The sequence below is a fragment of the Bombyx mandarina genome, chromosome 01 (genome assembly GCF_030267445.1).
Source record: "Bombyx mandarina strain Sakado chromosome 01, ASM3026744v2".
In the NCBI taxonomy this organism is placed as follows: domain Eukaryota; kingdom Metazoa; phylum Arthropoda; class Insecta; order Lepidoptera; family Bombycidae; genus Bombyx; species Bombyx mandarina.
The window spans coordinates 12,330,293-12,354,296 of NC_143208.1; the positions used below are offsets into that span (position 1 = coordinate 12,330,293).

The window sequence follows — 24,004 nt, forward strand, 5'->3', positions numbered from 1 at the left end:
CGCAATTGTGTGAACGAGCTCACAGCCCACCTGGAGTTAAGTGGTTACTGGAGCGTATAGAAACCTACAACGTAAATGCGCCACCCACCTTGAAATATAAATTCTAAGGTCTCAGTATAGTTACAACGGCGGCCCCACCCTTCAAACCAAAACGCATTACTGCTTCACGGCAGAAATAGGCAGGGTGGTGGTACCTACCCGTGCAGACTCACAACACGTCCTACCACAAATGACTTGAATTTTACAGTAAAACGGCTGCCTCCTCACGGCAGAAATAGGCAGCACCTACCCATGGGGGCTCACAGGACACTCCAGCACCCGTCGTTGCAGTAAACTTATCAATACTGGTCGTACGAATTAAGTGAATACATTTTCCTCCGCCAAATCACAGATTAATAAATAGTTACAGGTACTTTTCTATGATACCACTTTCATTAAGCTCTCTTTGGCACGTGGTGAACAATCTGTACCTTAATGAAAAAAAAATTAGTAATTATACTGAGACCTTAGAACTTTTATCTCAAGGTGGATGGCGCATTTACGTTGTAAATGTCTATGGGCTCCAGTAACCACTTAACACCAGTTGTGAGCATGTCCACCTATCTAAGATGTAAAAAAAAAAATGTATTTAACTACTAATTACGTACCTACTAACTTTATTTTTCAGATTTTTAATATGATCTATATCACAGCCACATTTTGCCTTGATATATTCGTTGTGGAGCACCATATGCCTATAATGTAATTTGTATGATATTTTTTCACCGAAAATAACAGATAATATTGCTTATTTCGTACCTGGCACTTACACTTTTTTACACCTACATAATTCGTTATTGATTCATTAATTATACAGAGTAAATTAATTAATATATATACACAAGGGCATTCAAACTAAAACTCAAACATATTGGATATCATCTCATTAGATTTCAGTGTTTTAATTTTATTTTTATCAAAACATTTTTGATGTAAAAACGTTTTTAAAATAAGAACGTGAGTCATGCGTAACGAATTACTTTCATAGCTTCCGCTCAACTCATTTATTATAAACGAACAATTAATTACAGGAAATTCATATTGGATACGTTATATATAATGAAAGTGGAGATTCGTGCTCCACAGAGTTCATAATACGGGAAAATTCATAACGAGAATATCGTTGTTTTTTTTACCTGTCAGTACCTAATAGCTATTTTGGAAATTAAATTACATTCAATACTTAACGTGTAAGTAAATCATAGCGGAAATTTAATAAAATTAAATATATGATACGGCAACTGAGAGGAGCTTCAAACAATTTTCGTTAATAATAGGGTTACCTTTTGATACTGCAACAGCATGCTAGTAAAACACCATCTCTTTTAGATTGCTTTTTATTTTAGATTGCTTTTAAACTATTGCATATGCTTTTAAACTATTTATCGCGAGCTATGAGCGCGGCGACCGAATCAAGAAATTCCGTAACGAAAATATAACCTGACACCCCCCACTCCGCCTACCATGTAGCTCGCGTTCAATACATTCACTCGTTGCGCTCGTGTAGTGTTTGTGAATAAGCGCGCGGCGTGACGTCGCAATGCATACGCATCATGAAAAGTCTGCCCATTTCTCTCTCGCGCGGTCTAGCTTATGAGTGTGAATGAGGAGACAGTAAATGTTATGCTTTTGTTAATGTTTATAAATGTACCGTGGCCTTATTTTATTATTGTTTTAACATTAAATTATTATTGTCTAATTATAATTGCATAAGTTGATAAAAAATGCTATGTAATAAGCTTTACCGCGGCAGTCCCCGAGTGCCACACGTGTTTTATTTTTATTTTTATAGTAGTTGTAATGGATCTTAATTCAAATTAAAATTAGCACTCCCATGCTGGTTTTTTTTTTCAAAAAATTATCGAGCAATATAGTTCAAATAACTAAATAGAGTACTTGGATAGTGATCCTCGTATATTTTCACGTCAAGCTAAACATCAATTGCAAAACATAATGTAAAATGTATACACTAAATCGAATTCACTATCAACGAATATAGGGAAGCATTCATTTGTTTTGAGTAGGCTCATAGATAAGACACAATAAAATGTAAAAATGACACAAAATAATGTGTTAAAATATATTAACTTTTTTATTCTATCAGCCCACAGACGTTCACTGCTGGTCATAAGCCTCCCCCAAGCCTCGCCACAAAGATCGGTCCTGCGCTGCCTGCACCCATTGACTTAATGTGATATCATATTACTAGTTTTTGGAAAGGACACAGTAGCTTTTTGTCTGTGAAATCTCCTTTTAGTATCAAAATCTTCATTCGCTTGTAAATTTTTTCTATCGCCTTAGAGTCTTCTTTAATGGTTGATGTAACTTTGAATTGTTAGGTGTAGGTATGTATTCAATAAAATAGCAGATTCAGTCAATCGGTTAACGGGTTCGAAAGAATAAATATTTAAGCGATTACGTCAATCCATTTCTTCATACTCATCGATTTTAAGAATATGTTTTATTAATACAGTCTTACTATTGTATTAACTATAGTACTACTCCACTCTTTTATTTTACTAAAAGGCAAGATATTGTCTTCGCTCGTAACAGAAATCTACAAACATAAAACAATTTACTATCCAGTAATCGTATTAGCCGGCAGAGCCACAGCTTATGATCCGATCCACTTGTTTTTTTTTTTCTTTTGTTGTTCGTTGCTAATGGTTGTATGTTCCCTTCATAATATAACTATCAGATTTCATTGTATCCTCGTCTTTTACATTCGCGTATATTCAAACAGTTATATAAATTTCATGATAATTATCGCGCGGTACCTACCCTATTTCTTTTACCTATCTACAGTGTAACAAATTTTCTATGGCTTACATTTGATGGCTACGATTATTCTACCTATTGCTCTGAGTAATCATGCTTTCTGTAACAAAACTCCTTCTACTTTGTGATTCAATGTGAACAATGGCATTCAGGTTATGTTGTCCGTGGGATCGGACTACCAATTAATACGCCGTTAGCCCGGTTATCTGGCTCATATATTAATAATGCCGAAACTTATATGACTATTGATACTATTAACGCTGACGTATGACTATAACCGATTTTTGATCTGTTTTCAGAAGCAGTAGTAGAGTATGAAATATCCACTATCCAGGCATATACTAATTCACAATTTAATTGAATAAAACATTTAACTTAAGCCGGACGGTGTTTAACTTTAAAAAAAATGCAGACAAATTTCATCAAAACGGATTAAGCCCTAAAAACAAACTATATCAGTTCTCCGCCTGGTTTACAAGCTCGAAATGAGTTGTTTCTCGTAATTTCAAGTAAAAACAATCTCCAACTTTAAATGTACTTTAAAGTGGATCTTCAAATAACTCCAGAAGCCTCGTCTGGGTTCTTCAAGAGTTGCGCTAGTTTAAAAACGTTTTGAAACAAATGAAATGCTTTTGAAATATGTAATAATTTTAATAAATTAATTGGTTTTAGTTTATTTAGTTTAACTTTTAATGTGAAAATATATTGAAGTGCACCTTTGAGCAAATTTCTCAGAGATTGTAATCGTTTTTATATTATAATATAACTTGTTACTGAATCTTTCATTTTAACTTCTAAGCAAAGACCTAAATATGTTTTAATATTAAATACTAGTAGTATGTATATTATACATGGTGTTTTCCGAGCGCTATGACATGTCCTTCTTCAAACGAGGCTTGCGGAGAGTACTTTATGGTAGGCAGCGGCTTGGCTCTGCCCCTGGCATTGCTGACGTCCATGAGCGACGGTGACCACTTACCATCAGGTGGGCCGTATGCTCGTCTGCCTACAAAGGCAATAAAAAAAAATAAAAAAATGTAATGTTTTAAAGAGTATGAGGGCATCGTGATTGAAAACTCTGATACAATGGTTTGACAAAAGCATTCTTATTTCGTTTAGATCTATTCTGCTATATATTATATCTGATATCTGACAAAACTGAAGTTCAAGTCACTTTTACAATGGCCGACCTTCCTTAGAAGATGGCACATGAAGAAGAAGCTTTATATCATTAGAAATTTGCTTAGGTACACTATTGATTCTACTACAAATGTAATCGGCACGTGTTGTATTGTGTGTTGTATTTGAATTTGTATTAAGCACAACTGTTCATCTATATAAGAATTAAAGTAAACGTTGTGCAGTATATTAATTAATTAGAAGATGGCATATGAAGTAGAAGCTTTATATCATTAGAAATTTGCTTAGGCACACTATTGATTCTACTACAAATGTAATCGGGATGTTTTTTTTTAATTTTTATTTATTGCTTAAATGGGTGGACGAGCTCACAGCCCACATGGTGTTAAGTGGTTACTGGAGCCCATAGACATCCACAGCGTAAATGCGCCACCCTTGAGATATAAGCTCTAAGGTCTCAAGTATAGTTACAACGGCTGCTCCACCCTTCAAACCGAAACGCATTACTGCTTCACGGCAGAAACAGGCGGGGTGGTGGTGCCCACCCGCGCGGACTCACAAGAGGTCCTACCACCAGTAAGAAGTAAAATTATAATTTTGCGGGTTTGATTTTTATTACACGATGTTATTCCTTCACCGTGGAAGTCAATCGTGAACATTTGTTGAGTACGTATTTCATTAGAAAAATTGTTACCCGCCTGAGATTCGAATACCGATGCATCGCTCAACACAAATGTATCGGACGTCTTATCTGTTAGGCCACGACGACTTGAATGTTTTTTATTGTGTGTTGTATTTGACTTTGTATTAAGCACAACTGTTCATCTATATAAAAATTAAAGAAAACGTTGTGTAGTATATTAGTTAGGACCGTACCTTAGGCTGTTGTTTCTTCCTGGCCTCGCTTCGCAGCAAGGAGCACCGCAGAGCATTCCTTTCAGCTACGCGTCTCACGGCTGCTTCCTCCGACTTTGGCCTGGCACCGGCATCCCACGCTCTAATATAATATTATAATTGCATGTCCTAGTACAGCGCGAGCGATACCTTCTTCTAAACTACCCCAAATAAAATGAAATTTATTTGCGCTGTATCTAATTTTGATGTCAGAGGTTGCGATCGCACCACAATTTCATCCTGCTTCAGCAATACGGCTTAAAATACCATTCCCTTGAACTTAAATTTCAAGTAGTAGCTGATGTACGTAAGGCTACGTGTTTTGGTAACAGAGTCTTGTCTGTATTTTGCGCAAAGGGAAACAAACAGTCATTAATGCAATGTACTGGAAATTTCGATCTTGAGTTTCTAGATGAGACGCCAATTTCGTTGTAGCCGCTAATGACTCCAACTAACGATAAAAGACTAAGAGGTCATTGCCCTAAGAAGAATTGATTATTCGAAATCTCCCCAGAAAACATCCACGACATACTATCTTTACGGTAAACAGTTAAAGTCAGATTAAGTAAGCTCGACGGTTGATAAATATAAATTAGTTTTCCGATCCTTTAATAGTGCTAAGCTCCAGGCTGCTCTGTTAAATCGCTCAATTAACAAAAGTGTCTGCTTTAACGGGTTTAAATTGTTTAACTAACTCTATAATACTGTAATAACATTGAAGCGAGGTGACGCAAACAAGTTCAGATGCAGTGCAACTTGTTGATGTTCAGGACGTCACCGCGGGGAGCCCTGTCTCACTGAATATAAACGAACGGAATGTTCTTGGACGCGGATTTTGATTTTATAGACATTCCATTTTTGTTTCAAGAAATAATATTTTCTATTTAGCTGTATTCGTTTATAGGTGAATCTACGAAATTAACTAAATATCCAAACATTCAGATATATTTTTGGCGTTATATTTTGTTATTCTAACGCATTGTAAGTCTTAAATGAGTGCAACATTTAAAAGTAATTCTATACTCCATTAAAAGGAAACGCTATGTACACAGATTAAATATCTTTATGAAACTGTTTGTGCCTTGGTTGGCAACACAGAGCAAATATATTGAAGCGAAAACTACTTTAGCGCCGTTTTAAAATTTTGAATGAAACGGATATGATACTTGAAAAGTGACACTAGAAAACACAAAAGTTTCATTTCTACCATTTGTTTCCTGAACTTTTTTCGCGTTAATATAAAAGAAAGGCAAAAGCTATAATATATTATATAAGTCAGATTGAACTATATTGAAATCAGAAAGATCTCTTTAAATCAGTATCCTCCCCGACGGAGGCTGCAATTAGCGCTGCACGGAAGATATTCGAGTTTATTTTTTAAATCATTCAAATCTCAATTTCTCATTTCGAATCTCACGACAGTCGCGTTTCCCCTTAAACCTACCTCAGTGTCTCGGAAGTAATTAACTGTGGCTCGATGGCTGGCGGCGGTGGTCTTCCACTGTTGAACAACTGTTGCACAGCGGAATTCTGTTTCGGTGCGTTGATGGTTAGGATCAGCGGTGTTTCCAGTCTGCGAACAACGGTTCTATTGTACTGACACAACGGGAAGCTATTTGATGTGGTCCTAGTAATTAACGCCACTGCCTTGCAAATTTAGACTAAGTTTGAACAGGGAATTGTAGGTTTGTGCAACGATGAAGCTAATTCAAACTTCTATCGGTACTTCAAAATGAGCTCAGCTTAACTTATTCGTCTTCTAAATTGAGTTCACGGTACTTCTGGCTTTAGGCCGTAGAGTTTCCCGTACAAAGGTTGATTCACACTTAAACCTGCATATACATGAAGATTATGATTATTATTATTAAGATATATATTATATATATTATTTATGCGGCCTTTAAGCACTTTTTTTTCCCTACCTAAACTGATAGCCTTGAGAGGCTATTTCAGTGTAACCTTAACTAGTAGGTGAGCTCACGGGGCTCAAGCCTGACAACGTTGCTAACACGAACCCTAGCAAGAGCGGTGCTTCGCAGAATCTAACACCGGATCGGAAACGTGACCCACTGAGAAGATCTTTAAGCACGCTGAACCATATTAGTAATGACATAAATTTATAAATTTGTTTTCTTATTTTTTTATTAATCATTGTTGTATCATCGATCTCATTCATGACCATGTACTAGTTAGGCACGTGTTTGCTTTGAAAAAAAAAACCTCCCCGCAGAATTTCAACTCCAGCATAAATATCGTAATAAAGTTATAAGACGAGTTTGAGGCACAACAATTAAGCGGTTACGATAATATACAGAATATTACAGAAACGTTCTCAACGCCAAAACTAATTAAAATTATATATTACCTCCACGTACACGGAAAATAATATTCATTTGCTGAGCTCATCATAATTAATCAAATGTACTTATCGTGCGCTAGGTAGTTAAATACGATGCGTAGTTAAGGCTGGATAGATAATAATATGTATAACGAACACTTAACGTCTTACTATTTTAGAAACTTTCAGTACCTGGCAATGCTGGCCTGTTTCTTCTAGAACTGCTTAGTGCTTTTTTTCTACCAATTTCTACAAATTCTACCAAATTCTACCAATTTTTTAACCAAAACCCTAATTGATTGAATTGAATTTTGAGTAATGTGTAAAGTTTTCGTTTCTGTATCGATGCCTCCAATGAACACTACGCTAACTCCAAATTCGTAGGTTTACAGGAAGAGCGTTTAGACGAAAAAAAGTTGATAAAATCTTTATTATTGCTTCGGACCCCATCAATAATGATTTGTAATACTTTTAAAATAGTGAAGCGATTTGCGTGTAAAACGAAAATTTCAAAATTTTGAGATAGAGTAGTAGTGTTCATTGGAGGCATCGATATGTATCAAATTCGGTATTTTATTCGGTTTTCGTTAGTTCAGATTCGGTCGCTGTCATTACTACTTTTACGATTTAATCTCGCTATTTTTATTAGGAATATATTATTGACGACGTTTCGAATACTATATACTGTTTTCCTGGTCGCAAACGAATATGGTGTGGTTCGTCGACGTTTGATTAGTACTAACTGATCGGTTAGAATATATAATTTTGTTTATTCAATGATTTTATGTGTAAACAAAAACATTACACAATGCTTATGAAATAACCTGTTTCCAGAAGTCGTATTGTATTCCTTTGGGAGAAGTTCGGTATCCGATGAATGCTGGGGTTCGGACTCGATTTTGACAGGCGGCTCTTCTTCGGATCGGTCCTTGGGCCTCTCGACGAATCTCACGGAGCGAGGGTTGGCGGAGCCGTCCTCGTCACTCGCCGTCGTAGATCTTTGGTCGTCCGTCTGTCACGTAATTTTATCAGTATTAAATAGATTAATAATGTGTATTTCTATTTTCTCCTGCGTTATTTGATACTATCTCAGGAAAATGGTACAGGAGATAAAAATTTTTTATGAAACTCGAACGAAAAAGAAATCAAATAAGTAAAGTACAATCGAAGAAAGCTAACTTGATCATATTTGCCAATAACAGGAGACATGACCAAAAACCTTCATTTAGCTTTCTTCATTTAGGTTTTATGGATACGAAACAGTTCTAAACTGGGGATGATAGCACATAATAATCTTTACTAATATCATTTTGAACGCTTACATGTTTGGATGGTTCATGCTGGTTTATTAACGCCGAAATGACTAAAAATGAATTTGGATGGAATCCAGTTTAACTATAAATAAGTTCACACTACTACTAGTTCACACTAGGATACATTTAATTTACTATTATAAATGCGACAGTGACTTCTTTTCTTCGTGATTTTGCTTACCAACAGATCTAAGAATCGAACGATAGTGTATAGGCCGGTGAGTGATATATTCAATTATTTATCACTGGAAAATCAAACGTGTTTCAGTCTTTTTAATTAGAAAATTACTCTAATGAATAATAGTTGTAGTTGATGGAGTATGCTGGATGTAGAATGCGATCTTTGCCTATAGAAAACACGGGTGAGGTAGAATTAGGTTGCAGCGGCGGATTTCTTGGGACTTCTCTCTCTTGGGATTTCTTGGGACTCTAATAAAATTAAGTAGTACTGCTTTTTTATATCGATTTTATATCGATTTTCATCAAGTAATATTTGCCTAACTTTTAAAATTCAACGCAGCAGTCCATAAATTACGAAGCGCCACTCCATATTACCAATGTAATTAATTATGTCTAACGAAATTCCAACTGGCGCGTTTCTTCAACTAACGAGCTTTAGTCGCGACTAAAAAATATAATATAGACCCAATTATGATTGATATTTGAGATTTAGGGATGCTCTACGGAGGCATATGAAGGGATAAGTTTTTGAGACTTTCATTTAGGAATCACGAGATGCCAATCGCTCGGACCGAAGATGGCTAGTGCACAAGATACGTGTGAAGGCAAAGGGAACTGTGATATAAAACTGGATACCTACCAACCAGAAATTGCCGCCTTATATAACCTATAAGTGTGTGTAAAGAACGCCATCAAAATAAACAACTTATCTAAACATTTAGAGCTAAAATTTTATATTTTAGTCACATGAAGACACCAAGAAAAATCATTTGACAGTAGAATTAGGTTGACGTTACCGAAACCGGCAAGGGAATGCACGATCACAAATATGCTTCACTTCAAACCACATTATATCTCAAGTTATATTATATATGTATGTATATATGGCACTAAGCCTTCATTCTATTATTTGAATCATTGTAGTAGTAGTAATAATACAGAGTATATTCTTAAGTGAATCTCTTATTTTTTCTAGAAACGTATTTCTGTTGGAGAATGCATCATTCATCTTTATTAGACGTCGAAAAAATTAACTAACTTCCCAATCCAACGCGGATTCGTTAAACAGTGGGTTCGTTGCAACACAATACTATTTTTTATCTGATATTAATTTTCATAGCACCATACGGAAGCCCGTAAAAGAAATAATGTTTTAATCGTGAATAGAAGATATAGCTTACATTAAAATTGATGTATTGTGTAAACAGTTTTGAGGGTAGTTTGAACAAGAACTATTTAAGACATTTATTATGAAATCAAGCAAATCGATCAAAAAACATGAACAAAACCAAGTCAATAAAACATGATAACGTCAATCATCAATATGAAGGCTAACAATTATATAACTATTATTAATACTGTTATAAATCAAATGAAAAATTTAAGCCATTAAGCTTAAGCTAAATTTTTGGAATGAAATGTTTAGGATCTGAATTTTTTCTATGAATGACCACGTGTAATCTTCTTCTTAAGTTAATCAATTAATATGCAACTGCAGTAGTTCGGACCGTGACGCAAACGGTGCAACGTTAATCGCCATACATTAACTACTGATCACTTTAACAATTAATTTACAATTACCTGTTCATTAGGGTCCCTGTCGGTGTCCAGGGACTTCCACAGCTTGCCACCCTTCAAAATGCCACCCCTTCTCTGCCGCATCGGGGAACTTTCCGACGAAATCCGACCTTCATTTTCAGCGGTGTCGCTCTCCTCGCCTGCGGGTACCAATGAAAAATTACTGAAAGTTTTCCAAAGCTATATATTCCGTGCATACATTTTCATTTAATTAATTGCCTAAACGTGGTCTTTTTCTTGAACTCCTGTTGGGATTAGCAATATTTACGGGCGGCTCTTGTTGAATATGTTTTAAGATTCAGAAAAACGTAATAAATTTTGCACCTACTGGGCGTGTAGTCACGATAGGAGCAATAGAAACAAAAATATAATTGAATAAGTTTAACAACGTGCAATGTATTCTCGGTTTTCGGTATTTTAAATTTTAAACAGACAAGAAACAGATAAGATTTTGTATTTTAAAAAGATAAGCTTGCATTTAAGGACAGCTCTAAAAGACGAAATAACTACCGGCTAAAATATCCTATCGCAGAATATTAATTAATACACAAATGTCGAGCAGATTGCTTTTCGATCAAAAACAAAAACTCAGCTGCTCCGTATAAATTAACGGGACCAATAAATCGTTGCTGAGTCATGTTTGTCTGGACTATGTTTTGTGTTTTAGCGTAAACGTTTGTAGCTTTAGTTTCATACAAGAATTCTTTTGAATTAGACGAAAAATATTTTCTAGCCACTCGGAGCCTAGAAGTCTAGCCGAGGATTACGTGAATTCAAAAAATATTCGGGCCACCAAAATTTTTCTTTTTAAAACGTTACAGACTCGCAGCTTTTACATTGTGTATTTTAATTAGGTTTTCATATTCACAATAGGCTATGAAAAATACATTGCTATATTTTAAAGTTCAGTTTAGCTTTCGAGATTTGCTTCGTGTTATTCTCTTCGCATACTTAAAGCAGGTAACGGGAAATAAATTTAAACACCCACATAATATCTTAAATATTTTACTGTAAATAAATTAGAAATAGCGTATATAGATTACATAAACATGTATGTATTACATTAAGTCAATTAGGTTAATTTTGATTTACATTCAAACATTTAAAAAATGAAAATTTGTTTTTTGCGACTTATGTGCCACGGGCCGACATAAGTAACTACAAATCACAAAAATACCTTAGAACTTATATCTCAAGGTAGGTGGCTCCATTTATGTTGTAGATGTCTATGGGCTTCGGTAACCACTTAACACCAGGTGAGCCTTGAGCACGTCCACCCACCTAAGCAATAAAAAACATAAAAAATAAAAATATTGAAAAATAAATAATCTCGAACAAGTCACACACGACTATGGGCTCTAAGCCAAAATTTCCTATATTAGGAGCTCGAGGTCGTTATCTACAAATGTGCATAAATACGCGCACATTTGTAGATATTAAGCACCCAGACACAGAGCAAACAAACATTCGTCACAGGAACGTTTGCTCGAAATCAGAATCGGACCCGAACCCTAGCGGTCAGTAGCGTTAACTACTACGCTATTACCTTTTTTTTTCCAACCTATGCTGATAGCCTTGAGAAGCTATATCAGCTTCGCCCTAACGTGTAGGTGAGCTCACGGGGCTCAAACCGAAGTGTTGCTAACACTGGCCCTACCAAGAGCAGTGCTTCGCAGAATCTACTAACGGATCGGAAATGCGACCCACTGAGAAGATCCGGCAAGAAACTCAATGGGCTGTGTCTGTTGGTTAATTCACTCGTCAAGCCCTTCGTCGCAATGAGGTTCGATGAGGACGGTGACCGGAACGCTATTACCGATGATATATTTAAAGCATTCGATCGATATACTCTGAGTAATTACAGAACGTGAACTGTTTGAAGCACTGTACTATTACAGCCACACCAGTGAACACTAATAAATATGAAAATTGAACAGCATTAATTACTTAGTACTCCCATATCGTGCGATGAATATATGAACGATTTTTGTGGAACTATATCATCATTACTGTGAAATCAGTCCAAAAAAACTGTAAGTATGATCACACAAAAAATATATTTCGCTTACAAAATACGTACAGCTTATGTTGAGCGATATCAAAAACATAATAAATCTAAATAGAAAATAGTTTGCTTAAATCCTTTTAGAAGTTTTACTGAAACATCCGGTTCAATTTGATCGGATGGAAAATGCAAAACGCCGCCGGGAAAGCAATTATTTATTGGCGTGAAAGTTCGTTCATAACTAGACAACACGTTTTTATTGCGAAGTTTAAACCGAGGTCTGGTTTTGTTGTTCGAAACCGACAAATTAGATTTATTCAAGCTTGCTGTTTCAATGATATTCTGAACTATCACCACCGAAATATCATCAAAGAAATATCATCAAATCACATTCAACCATTTCCAATTAATCCCGTCGCATTTTGCTAAAAGCTTGCACATTTGGTAGTCACAGATTACAGAGAATCTATTAGCGCGCATTTGCTACGAATGTACATGCGTACATAATATGTACATACAATATACTCAGCGGCGATCGGGTTAATGTTATATTATCATCGTTTTCTTCATTGATCAATATACAGTTATTTTATTACGTACCCAATTTTTAATAAAATTATTTTAGTTAAGCTAGATACGTACCTATATTAATACGTCACCCTATTTATGGTTATAGTAAAACTAACGAATCCCACCATAACCTATTTTTTTTATTATTGTTTATTAGGGTAGCTTTATTTATTGTACTGGGTTAATTGGCTATCTGACTATTCTCAAATCACAACGTGAAATTGATTTTCACTATTTTCCAGAGTAAAGTTGAAATAATAAAAGCGCTTTTCTCATAATAATCTCCACTAAACGATTAGGAACATCTTTAAGTCTCCTATTTGAGAGATATCTAATGCTGCACACTTAATTTTGACTGCGAACAATAATTAGGTTTTTTCGTAATTGTAATTAATTATTTATAGTGATTGACGTGCATGTGAATAGTAAGAATAGTCTCCAGGTAAAACTGTGGCTTATGAGCAAACTGACTTTTTTTCCTATTGGTATACCAAAAATAAAACTGAAAATTGCCTACCATTTAAGGCTCTTTTGTAACCGATAATAGTAGTTTCAAAGATGTAAAAGGAATTTCCTTCGATAGGAATTTATTCAAGGGGTCAAACGAGCATTGCGCCAAAAACGATTAATTTGAAAATTTTAATGATAATTTTTGGATGGCAGCCTTGTGTACTTCATTAAATTATACAATTAATTTATAACTTGGTACACATCGTAAGTACATCGTTACAACTTACTAATTGTAACTTTCTCGGTCTCCAAATATGGTGAATTGAGTTTAGTTCAATTTAATCTCTTCAGGATCCAAGTTTGCGCGTTCACTGCAAAGAATAAGCCTTTTATCACGGCGCCGTAATTCCAATAAGTATCCCTGCCAGCTTCCGATATTATTGAGCTTTTTCGGGCCGAAGTTTCGAGTTTGGTCAACGCGGTTTGGCCGCAACGTTGTTGGAGCCCTCAACAAAACCATGAAATAGTTTACGCTTGGAGAAAGACTTATGCCTGACATAACCATGTTTGAGTTCACTTTAAATACTGTTCCCATTTAGGCCAGGGCTCTTAAACACCAGTTAATTCCATTTTATTCCATACAGATGCAGTCTTTGTCGATATCCGCGTCCTCATTCATGAAGAGCCTTCGTTTCTCTCTGTGTTTCGTCCCGTATTTTCCATGAGAAGTGCAATGTGAAACTGTTTGAAATGGTGTCGTCGTCGCTTTTTTACCATCGCACCATCCACCATCAAAGCAGAGTTCATCCATTAATATTCATCCATTAAAGATTGTAGGTAATCCAACAATCTTTTTTTCTACGCATCATCCGGTTCTTAAATGAGCATCTCTCTATGGTGTTTCCATTACGCTAGGACATGTTCTTCATCAAATGTAGTTTAGGGAGAGTTTTCGGCGGTACGAGAGCTAGGCTCTACTCGTGGTATTGCTGATGTCTATAAACGATGGTGAGAACTCATCATAAAGTGGGCTTATGTTTACAAAGACATACTAGGACGAAATAGTCGTGAACGAAGTAGTCGTAGAAGTCATTGTGGGCTAAAGGATAAGATGCCCAGTTCTATTGTATCAAGCGATGCGACTGTGCCGGGGCTCAAATCCTGATTGATCCTGGGTACCAATTTTACTAATAAATTACGTACTTAACAAATGTTTACGATTGACGTCCACGGTGAAAAAATATTTTACCCTGCTTATTTTTGACGTGTAGCAGTAATGAGTTTCGGTGTGAAAGCAGTTGTGCTGTAAATACTGAGACTTTAGAACTTGCGTTTGCGTTTTAGATGTCTATGAGCTATGGTAGCCGCTTAACACCAGGTGATCTATGAGCTCGTGTACCCAACTAAGCAAAAAAAAAGAAAGGTTCTTATTAATCTTAAATAAAACATTTAGCAGGTAAACGAAATGAATTAGGCTTAAACGAGCTCAAAGCTTTGTAAAACACAGTTCAAAGATTAGCTACAAACAATGATTAAAGGAACGCCGTAAAATTATTTTCTTCTCAAATAGGCCTCTATGAAATACTTCACATCCAGTATCTAATTCGGAGAAACTGAATAGCTTCGTACATTTTTTAGATTAAAGTAATTAATTCCTTCAACATTAAATTAAAAGAAAATTCTGAAGGCGGCAGCTTCTATTCTTAAATATAATACTTATTTTTCCTTTTATAAATTAGACAGGAAATTTATATTACAGCTCGTGAGGAAAGTCGAGAAAATCATGTAATCTTGAAAATGAAAATGTTATTAAATTATTAATATTCATATCTAGAGCCAGTGAGCTTGATTTCACATTTCTCTTATTGCTGTAGTCATTACATTGTAAATTTATGTAATTATTTACTATGCTACTAATAATAATAAGTCAGAATAGCTTGAAGCGAGAAAATATACGATCATGTAAAAAAAATTATTATGATCCTGCAATCAAACCTCCGGATGGTGATAAAATCGCATATCGTAGTCGAGAATTATACAAAACCACGCCAATGATAAGCGTCTACTAGATTTCGTTTTCTGCTCTGATGGCCAGAGTGAGATATTTTTGAATTATTATTTGAAATACAAGATATATGTTTTACGCTGTTAGACAATCTTAGCAGAAGTGTGCCAGCAAACGACGCAAAAAACATAAATATGTATCATTTAAAAACCTGATTTAACCATTTTCTTCGGATTTGTTTACATTTTAACGCAAGTGTAACAGATAACGAGATATAGCTTGTAATATGTACATGATTTTGTATATACAAACAATAGTGTTGACCTTTGTACGAACACAAAAAATGTTTTAGTCACCGACTGATCTTTCATTGCTCGGCGAAATCAGAAATAATATTGGAAAAAGTGATACTTTTATTAAACAAATAGCTAGTAACATTATTTCAAAATCGGCACATTAGTAAAATACTGTGGGTAAAATCGAATAGAATCGATTTCGAATTGAAAGACGATTGTATTTTTTTTAACAACGTAAATGTCCAGATGACATCATGGTTTGTGAATTCCGCTACTCATCTCGTGATACAAGATCAAAGTTCTATCTATCATTTGGAATTAGAACGCACGGTTGCTACGTAGCATAAAGAACACGGGAAATTAATTTAACATGAAACAGTAACTCAACTCAGTCGTGTTATTGACATGTGATGTCGGCTTGATCAGATAAGGAGACTTGTGTGCAGTAAGTAACGCAGTCGGCATTTTTTTTTCTTTAAATTTTAAGATTTGCTTTCTTTTAATTTTACACAAGTCTGATAAAAAGCGCGTGATTATTTCACCGCGACTCTCAATGAAAAATAAACGACAGTTACAGTTGTCTCTTTAAAAAAAAAAAAACTCGTGGACGCCGATGACAGTCGCAGTACATTATAATATTATAGTTATATTCAAGTATCCTATTGTACTTTCAGCGTGATTCAAACTTAGGGCTTACTTAACTTACTTAATTCTACAAAAAACCCACCAGTTCTATTATGACCTATGCAAGTCGGTCCGCTCACGCGACCCACATCCGCATCAACTTCCTTCAATAACTTCAGTCCCGTAGCAGAATAGTGATCGACGGGCCATAGTTTGTGAGGAATGTTGATATTCACGGTAATTGGGTGTCGAATCTATCAGGAAACATCTGAAGCCAGCGTCGGAACGCTACTTCGATACTAAAATACTGCACGATAACCCTCTTATCTTGGCCACCGCTAATTACCTCCCTGATTCGGCTCATGCTGGGGCCAGTCATCGTCGACGCTCTTAATCCTTGTGAATCGACCCAATCCATTCACACTATTGTTAGATGCTTTTAGCTCTAACGTTGAGATCAGACATTATACAAGTCGCTTTATTCAAAAATAATTCGACATGATTCCGGCCCAGAATATCAACGATTCCGATTCTTACTCCCCCGGGTTTCTCGCCGGACCTTCTCAGTGGGTTGCTATTCCGATGTGGTAGGAGATGCATTAGCGAAGCAGCTGTCGTCAAGCAGTCAGGTCTCCTTTTTTGCAAACCTCACCCGTCTTGGCTGAGCCAGTCTTTACCCACCCATCCTGACAAAAATCGAGAGGCCTTCAACCCACCAGGTATCCTTTCAGAAAAGAAAATCCTATCACCAACGCAACATTTTCTATTAACAGTATTTGAAATGCTCTCATCAAAATTAATTACCAAATTTGATGACATTCAATGGTACTTATCTGAGGTAAATTGTAACGGAATCTTGTTAACACATCGTTTCCAATCACAGGCCGGAAATTCTGCATTCAGCTTAATCAAGCCGTGTTAACCCGTGAATGTCTGGCCATTATTGCAGTCAGATTGCTTTATGTCTGACAGATATGGAATTTGCACGAGTAATACGTAGAATTGGGGTTTGTTGTTCATATTAATTAATTAGGGAGTTACGCATTTAGTAAATAAACTTTATGACAAGTACAGGGCTAAGACAAAGTAATTAAAACGAGATAGACTATTAGTTATTCAGGCTGAAAAAATTAAAATAACAAAACGAAGTCATTATTTGAATAAGACTCGAAAATATAATAGTACCCAGTGTTGGCGAGCTGCTTGTCTGCAAACTACGCCTAGTTGATGTCTATGAGCGACAATGACCATTCACTATCAGCAAGGCTATATATTCACTTATCACCCGCCTATCGAACTCATATCTCTGTTTCAAAGTTTCTAACAGCCGAAGTTCATTAAGAGAATCACTAATGTGAGGCAAAAGTTTTTAGTTTAACTAGGCTCTCTAAGTTTCCACGTGTAGACGGAACACTTAGAGTGGAGATATAATGAATGAAAATTTCATGTCCACACGTTTATTCTAAGAAAAGAAACTAAGAAGAGAAAATAAAAAAATAAAGAAAGAGATTTAAGAAAAAATGATGGATTTTGCGAAAGACGATGGATGCGGAAGGCGGAGGACCGCATTCTGTGGAAGGCATTGGGGAAGACCTATGTCCAGCAGTGGGCAGATAAAGGCTGATGATGATGATGATATGTCTAAGAGAGCAATGAGCAAAGAAATGATGGAGGAGTATGGAAGGAGAAAACATGTTGCGCCGACCTCAGGTGACTGATGGGCAGGAGAATGATGAGATGATGATGATTATGATGACGTTTACTACCACAGACATGTCAATGGTAAGTGCGAGAGCTCTTGGGAGAAGAATAAGAATTCCTTCATTCCATTCTTTCTGTTATGGAAAATAAAAACACACAACTATATATTTAAATAAGTGTGTGTGTGTGTGTGTGTGTGCAACCTAAAGAGCAGCCCCATATTAGAAATTTCAACTTGTGTCTAGTGCCCTAAATAACTACGTAATCTGACCAGACTTAGACCCGCGATAGTAGTTGGATTAAATAACAACTGGAACAATGGCAATATCTATTTTTAATTAGATGGTGGTAGTGTTGGTATATTTAAAGTGTTCTTAAAAAAGACAGAAAAGCAATTCAGGGGCCTATATTAGAAAACGACTAGAAAGGGCTACAAGATATATAGATATATTATCAAAGACATTTACAGAATTGTGCGAGGTTTGTTGACATAGGACAGCAACGTTAATACTCGTACTTACAATAAATTCGTTGAAATCCTCGTCTTCGTCGGTTACCTATTGAGAATTATTAATTATAATATTTTACTACTAGCTGTGTGTCCATATGTACCAAATCTATATTTGTGGCAATCTAGAATCTGTTCGCGTACCTAAGATCCAGTCTTTGCTTTATTGTATTCGCATTCTTATTTTTGTTGTGCTGTGACTAAAAAAAATTAGTCGCGTCTAATTCTATCACATTTATTATATCATATAAATTTTGATAATATTATATTATATTATATTATACACAAATATATAATAGTAGATTTTAAAATAAATTTAAATATTATTTTGCTTTTTCATTTTTCTTTATGAAAACAAATTGACTAACACAAACCAACCTCTCCTTGGACGAGTTCAATTCATTCGTTTTCTTTATACAAAATACAACATTCACTTACAATGCGCGTAAATTTTGCACATAAATAGTTAGCCATTGGTTAGAATAAGAGTTTATTTGAGCCAATAGACTTCACAATATAAATACAACCCTACCCAGTTTGACACACGAGATCGAAGTTTTCATTTTAATCTGCATTAGCTATCCAAAATTCCAAAATTCCAAACTGGATAACTTCTTTGTGGCTAAAATAGGCAGGACCGTTGCATGTACTGGTGTGGATTCCTGTGCTTTACAACCAGAAATTTTATTAGAATTACACTTACTTGTAACCGGAGCCGAAACTATTGGATGTGTCGATTCGCCGCACAGTTCCGGAGGACATTCTGGAACAAATAATGTACTTAAGTTAAATGTAACAAACAACTTTAGTGTCTAAATAAAAATGCTGTACACACATTTGTGTATTTAATCTATATCTACAGCAAACCAGCCGTGTATTTCTGTTAGGTGGATGAGTATTGATTATACGAAGGTGAGGTAGCGTCGCGTTGTGGTCAATAGGCACCGGCAATTACTATAAATTCAGGATGACTACTAGGGTTGTGGGACATTACGCAGGAGCTGAACCCGAACTTAAGCTTATCCAGCGGTCGATACGCAATCTTTCAACCCTGTCGAGACTGCTCCAAAAAGAAATATTGGCAAACTGGCGATGTTCTATCTTCGGCTGTTGCAATTAACGGGCTATGTGGCGTCCGTTACACAGTCCCCAGTTTTTTTTTTTTTTTTAAAATAGGTTGACGAGTTCACAGCCCACCTGGTGTTAAGTGGTTACTGGAACCCGTAGACATCTACAACGTAAAATGCGCCACCCACCTTGAGATATAAGTTCTAAGGTCTCAAGTATAGTTACAACGTTAGTTATATATAGTAGTAGTATAGTAGTTAGTATAGTTACAACGTCAATGTTTCGAGGAACGTGACCTTTTGTTTCAGGTACGGGGCCGAATCTCCTCAATGCTCCCGCGTCTAATTTTCTTGGCCCCATCGTCAACTCACTAAACCGAATACGCTAGAAGCGCAATTTAACGGAGGTTTTCTTAAAGTGACGAAATCAAGGTGTTGTCTCTCGCACAACACTTGTGTTAATTTTTTTTTTGGTAAATCCAATTATTTTTAATGACTATGTTATAATAATATTTCGTTAATAAAACGATATTCGATACACTTATCCTTACTGTGCGCAGGGATAAATAAACATGTGCGCTAATATTAAATGCCATAGTATTTGTGTTCTCTAACTTCAGAGTAAGCATGTATACGGGTCATGGCAATGATAAAAAGGCACTATTTACTCACAAAGAACGTCATACACTAGAACAAAACAGAAAAGGCATGAAAGAAATCGTGTTTACAAAATTTTTAGCTTCACATGAAAATACATGAAATCACATGAAAATATCTCGCAAATATCAAGGTGTCAACATTCAGACGGAGATACGGTAGACATCGTTTATCGAATTTGAACCAGCCAAATTGAGTTTAACGACAATTTGTTGACGGGTACTCATCGCGGCAAAAATGAGAACTCGCTCCACCGCACGTTGGCGCTCATAATTTTATATTCTACCTCGCAAAAAAATCTTATGATAAAATAATGAATTCGAAATTCACGAACATTTGTTTATTTTTGTATATCCCACTCGTTTTTCTTAATGGAAATTTGTCACGTTTCCGGCACGCGACCGACCTACCGATTAAAAACAACAGTCTAATTAAAATAATGTCAATGAACAAACTCTCTGGAATGATTCTCGGAAAAGGGGTTGGTCGTATATATATATATATATATATATATACAGCTAATATATAAAACAGCTAATTAAATAATGATTTAGCGTAAATATAAACGAAGAGTTTGATTTGAAAGCAATAAAATTCGCTGAACCTCACATCACCATTAACATACGGGAACACTTAAGAGTTTCCCGTTTCCAGTACGTAATAACATTAAAACGTTATTTGCTCGCACTAAAAGTGTAGTTTATTGAGCTTTTGTTTAAGTGCTGGGAGTTGCTCAACGGGGGACGTCTGAAATTATATTAATTCAGCCATTTATAGTGGGACGACATGAAAGCAAAAGTTGATAACTTCGTTCCACTATAGTAGTCTGTGTGTTACCAGCAAAGTGTACGGACCGACAAACACCAATTAGTGGTTTTAACAACAGTACGTTGACGTGAAACGGCCAACAGTTAAATTCTCACGAATTTTCCAATAGACATAATATATTAATGAGCACTCAAACAGCTTTGGTACTATACGAATTAAGTTTAACACCGCTTTGCCCAAAGTCCCCAATATTCAAGTGAGATTTATTTGTGATTACGGTAAAATTTTCCGAATTTCCATAATACAATATTATGACCGGTTAGGTTTCCAGTAACGCGGTTCGTTTTGCAGGTAGATAATTGGCAGAACGCCAATATTCTGCGTCGTTCGTAATATAATCATTCGCTTTGTCTATCTACGCGATGCGTGTTTTAACAAAATAAGCAATTGAAACTGAGTTAATTGTTCGAAGTAGTTTTACATATTTTTTGTTTGTATATTTTCGTCGCCTGAGCACTGGTTACAGATGAGCTCTCGTTCTGTGGACTCCGTGTAGCTCCGGAACGTATAGATACAACAACGAATGGTTTTGTATACTTTCTGTCCTTAGGTTCAGCTGATGATGAGACGACGTTCTTCGGGATTTTCCCGGGGATGAAATCCCGTCCTATCATTAGTACGGGTACCGGCAAAGGCGGGACTTTCGGCGCGCACTGCTGTACCCTAAGTTTTGTGTAGTCGGTGTGGTGGAGCTCTATGGGGTTTAATCGGTAGTCGGTTCTGCGGAGCCAGTGCCTCGCGTGCCTTTTCAAGGCGTAGTCTCCTGTGAGAAATTGGGGAGGTGGAAGACCTCGGTCCTTCTCTTCTCCTCTTCTTCCTCTCAGGAGGCGCCGGAGTCCGACATAACCCGATCCGTTACTCCTCTCGACCGGGTACCCGTCAATGGATTACCCAGTGGTAAAAAAAGAGGTTCAATTGATGATCGGAGAAACATTAATAAAAATGTATGTGCAGCTCATACGTGGTAGAAGTGAAAATTTCAGAGGAATACTTCTGTTTCATTCTTCATATTAGCCTCTCTTTTTGTTTCATCGAATTTTTAATTCACAACGTACCTAACAAAAGTTTTTAAAAAGCTGTTTCAATCCGTGTTCATAATTTCCTAGGCTTTCGAATTATTTGTAATCTTACTGTCTAATTTCGAAAGTCGCAATTACTAGGGTCTGATGATTTAACCGATGTGGTGCTGGAAAAAAATACTTGGAATTTCGTGGACCAAGTTTGCCCCCTCCAACACTACATGACGATCACGACCAATCTGTCAAGAGCGACACGATTGAGAAGAAGAACGATTTAGCATGTACGTTTCTTTTTAAACAAAATTAATTAAAAGGACTTTGATAATTGCATAATGTATAAAGTAAGTCGTTGAAAAACACTATTGAAGTTACATTTCCATTTTAGTTATTAATTGCTAATACAGCTCTCAGTTTCAGACAAAATTAATTACTTATTCCGTTCTTTCATGGCGCAGCTGTAAGTAGCTTACAAACTTCTGTGCGTAACGTGTAGATGTAATCCGATTAATTAATTTTGAAATCTGCTAATGAAACGTTTGTTGTTATTTAAAGTAAAGTTTTGAATGCGGTTTTATTTTTTAGTTTTGATGCAGTGGATAAGTGAACGGTTTCGTAGTCACTCTGGTGTTAAAAGGTTACAGGAGGACATAGACACGCCAACTTTAGATATGAGGTTTAAGTTTCATAGGTATTTTATAAGAACGGTCTCCCTTTTTGTCTGGAATGTATAGACGTACGTAACGTATGACTGTTCAGGACAGATATAATCAGAATGGTGACACATAAACTTAGCGAACTCGATTACTATTGAAACGCCTACCTCATCTCTCAGGTAGCGGTTATTTTTCACCTTGTGATACCCACGAGCTCCATCAAGTAATAACATAGTATAGTAGTGTTTCATCTTCTCTAATAAACAGCAGCTATTAATTTTGAACATATAAATCTGAACTGAAGATATATTCGTAGAAAAAAACTGTAGGTACCTACTTTGTTAATTTTACTACCAAATTTGCTATAAAGTATAAAAGAAAAAACACAAACGTAATAATATCATTAAACAGCTATCAGCAAAGAATTGTACAGCTATTCATACCAACAGTGAATGAAAATCCACATGGAGCAAAGACTTTCTAAATATTAAACACGGAATCATTGTCAAAGGAATTCCCAACATAAAAATAGATGGAATTTCATTTATACCAAATTAAAACAGCGTCGTTTAATATAGAGTTGTCCATTAGATGGCTCTTCGAAGTCCGGATCGGCTCTTTCCTTAACAACTTTTGTTTTAACAGCGTCAGGAAAGATGTACATTATTGGACGTATGAACTACTTTAATACTTAGCTAGTAAATGTACCTTTGGCGAGGCGATAAGTGAACTTCGAGTTTCTGATCAAGGACCATTAGAACCAACCTTCATATCTTATAACTTGAAGCGAGTAATTTTTGTTTATTAATATATACCTAGTCAGGTCATAAGTATTGTCACACAGTAAAAACTTTTCTTTTAGAATGCTGGCCACAAAAAAGTTTATTGAATTCGAATTTCGAATTGTTCATGAAAATAAAAATGTATACTTTTAGAATTTTACTCATTTTTAAATATGGAGTGGACGCTTAAAGAAGACCGTGTTGCAGTTATTGCGTTGCATCGTTGCGGTTACGCGCCAATTCAAATTTTTAACATACTGAAAAATTTGAATATAACCAAAAGATTCGTTTATCATACCATCAAACGATACAATGAAGACTCTAGTGTAGATGACAGGTCAAGAAGTGGTCGCCCTCGGTCTGTTAGGACTCCAGCAGTGATAAAAGCTGTGAAGGCGCTAATTCAAAGAAATCCCAAACGTAAGCAGAAACTGTTGGCCCTTCAGATGGGGTTAAGCAGAACCACGGTGAAAAGGGTGTTAAATGAAGACTTAAGGCTTCGGGCATATCGAAGGAAAACAGGACATCGTTTGAATGCTCGTCTAATGGACCTGAGACTGAAGAGATGCCGCGCTTTGT

General features: G+C 36.0%; 1 protein-coding gene across 9 annotated transcripts in view; it reads right to left on the reverse strand.

The window, feature by feature from the left end:
* The window catches only part of LOC114246912 (uncharacterized), a 182,448-nt gene that overhangs the window by 21,952 nt on the left and 136,492 nt on the right, over nt 1-24,004 (reverse strand). For 4 of the 9 annotated variants that reach the window (XM_089730140.1, XM_089729965.1, XM_089729933.1 and 1 more), the window contains exons 3-8: nt 19,123-19,182; nt 18,433-18,468; nt 10,264-10,400; nt 8,014-8,201; nt 6,296-6,424; nt 4,834-4,954 (exon numbers count right to left, since the gene is read on the reverse strand). In XM_089730140.1, coding sequence (XP_089586266.1) covers nt 4,834-4,954; nt 6,296-6,424; nt 8,014-8,201; nt 10,264-10,400; nt 18,433-18,468; nt 19,123-19,182 — 671 coding nt within the window. The remainder of the gene's footprint in view (nt 1-4,833; nt 4,955-6,295; nt 6,425-8,013; nt 8,202-10,263; nt 10,401-18,432; nt 18,469-19,122; nt 19,183-24,004) is intronic. The other 5 variants (XM_089730179.1, XM_089730108.1, XM_089730074.1 and 2 more) reach the window with 2 other exon arrangements.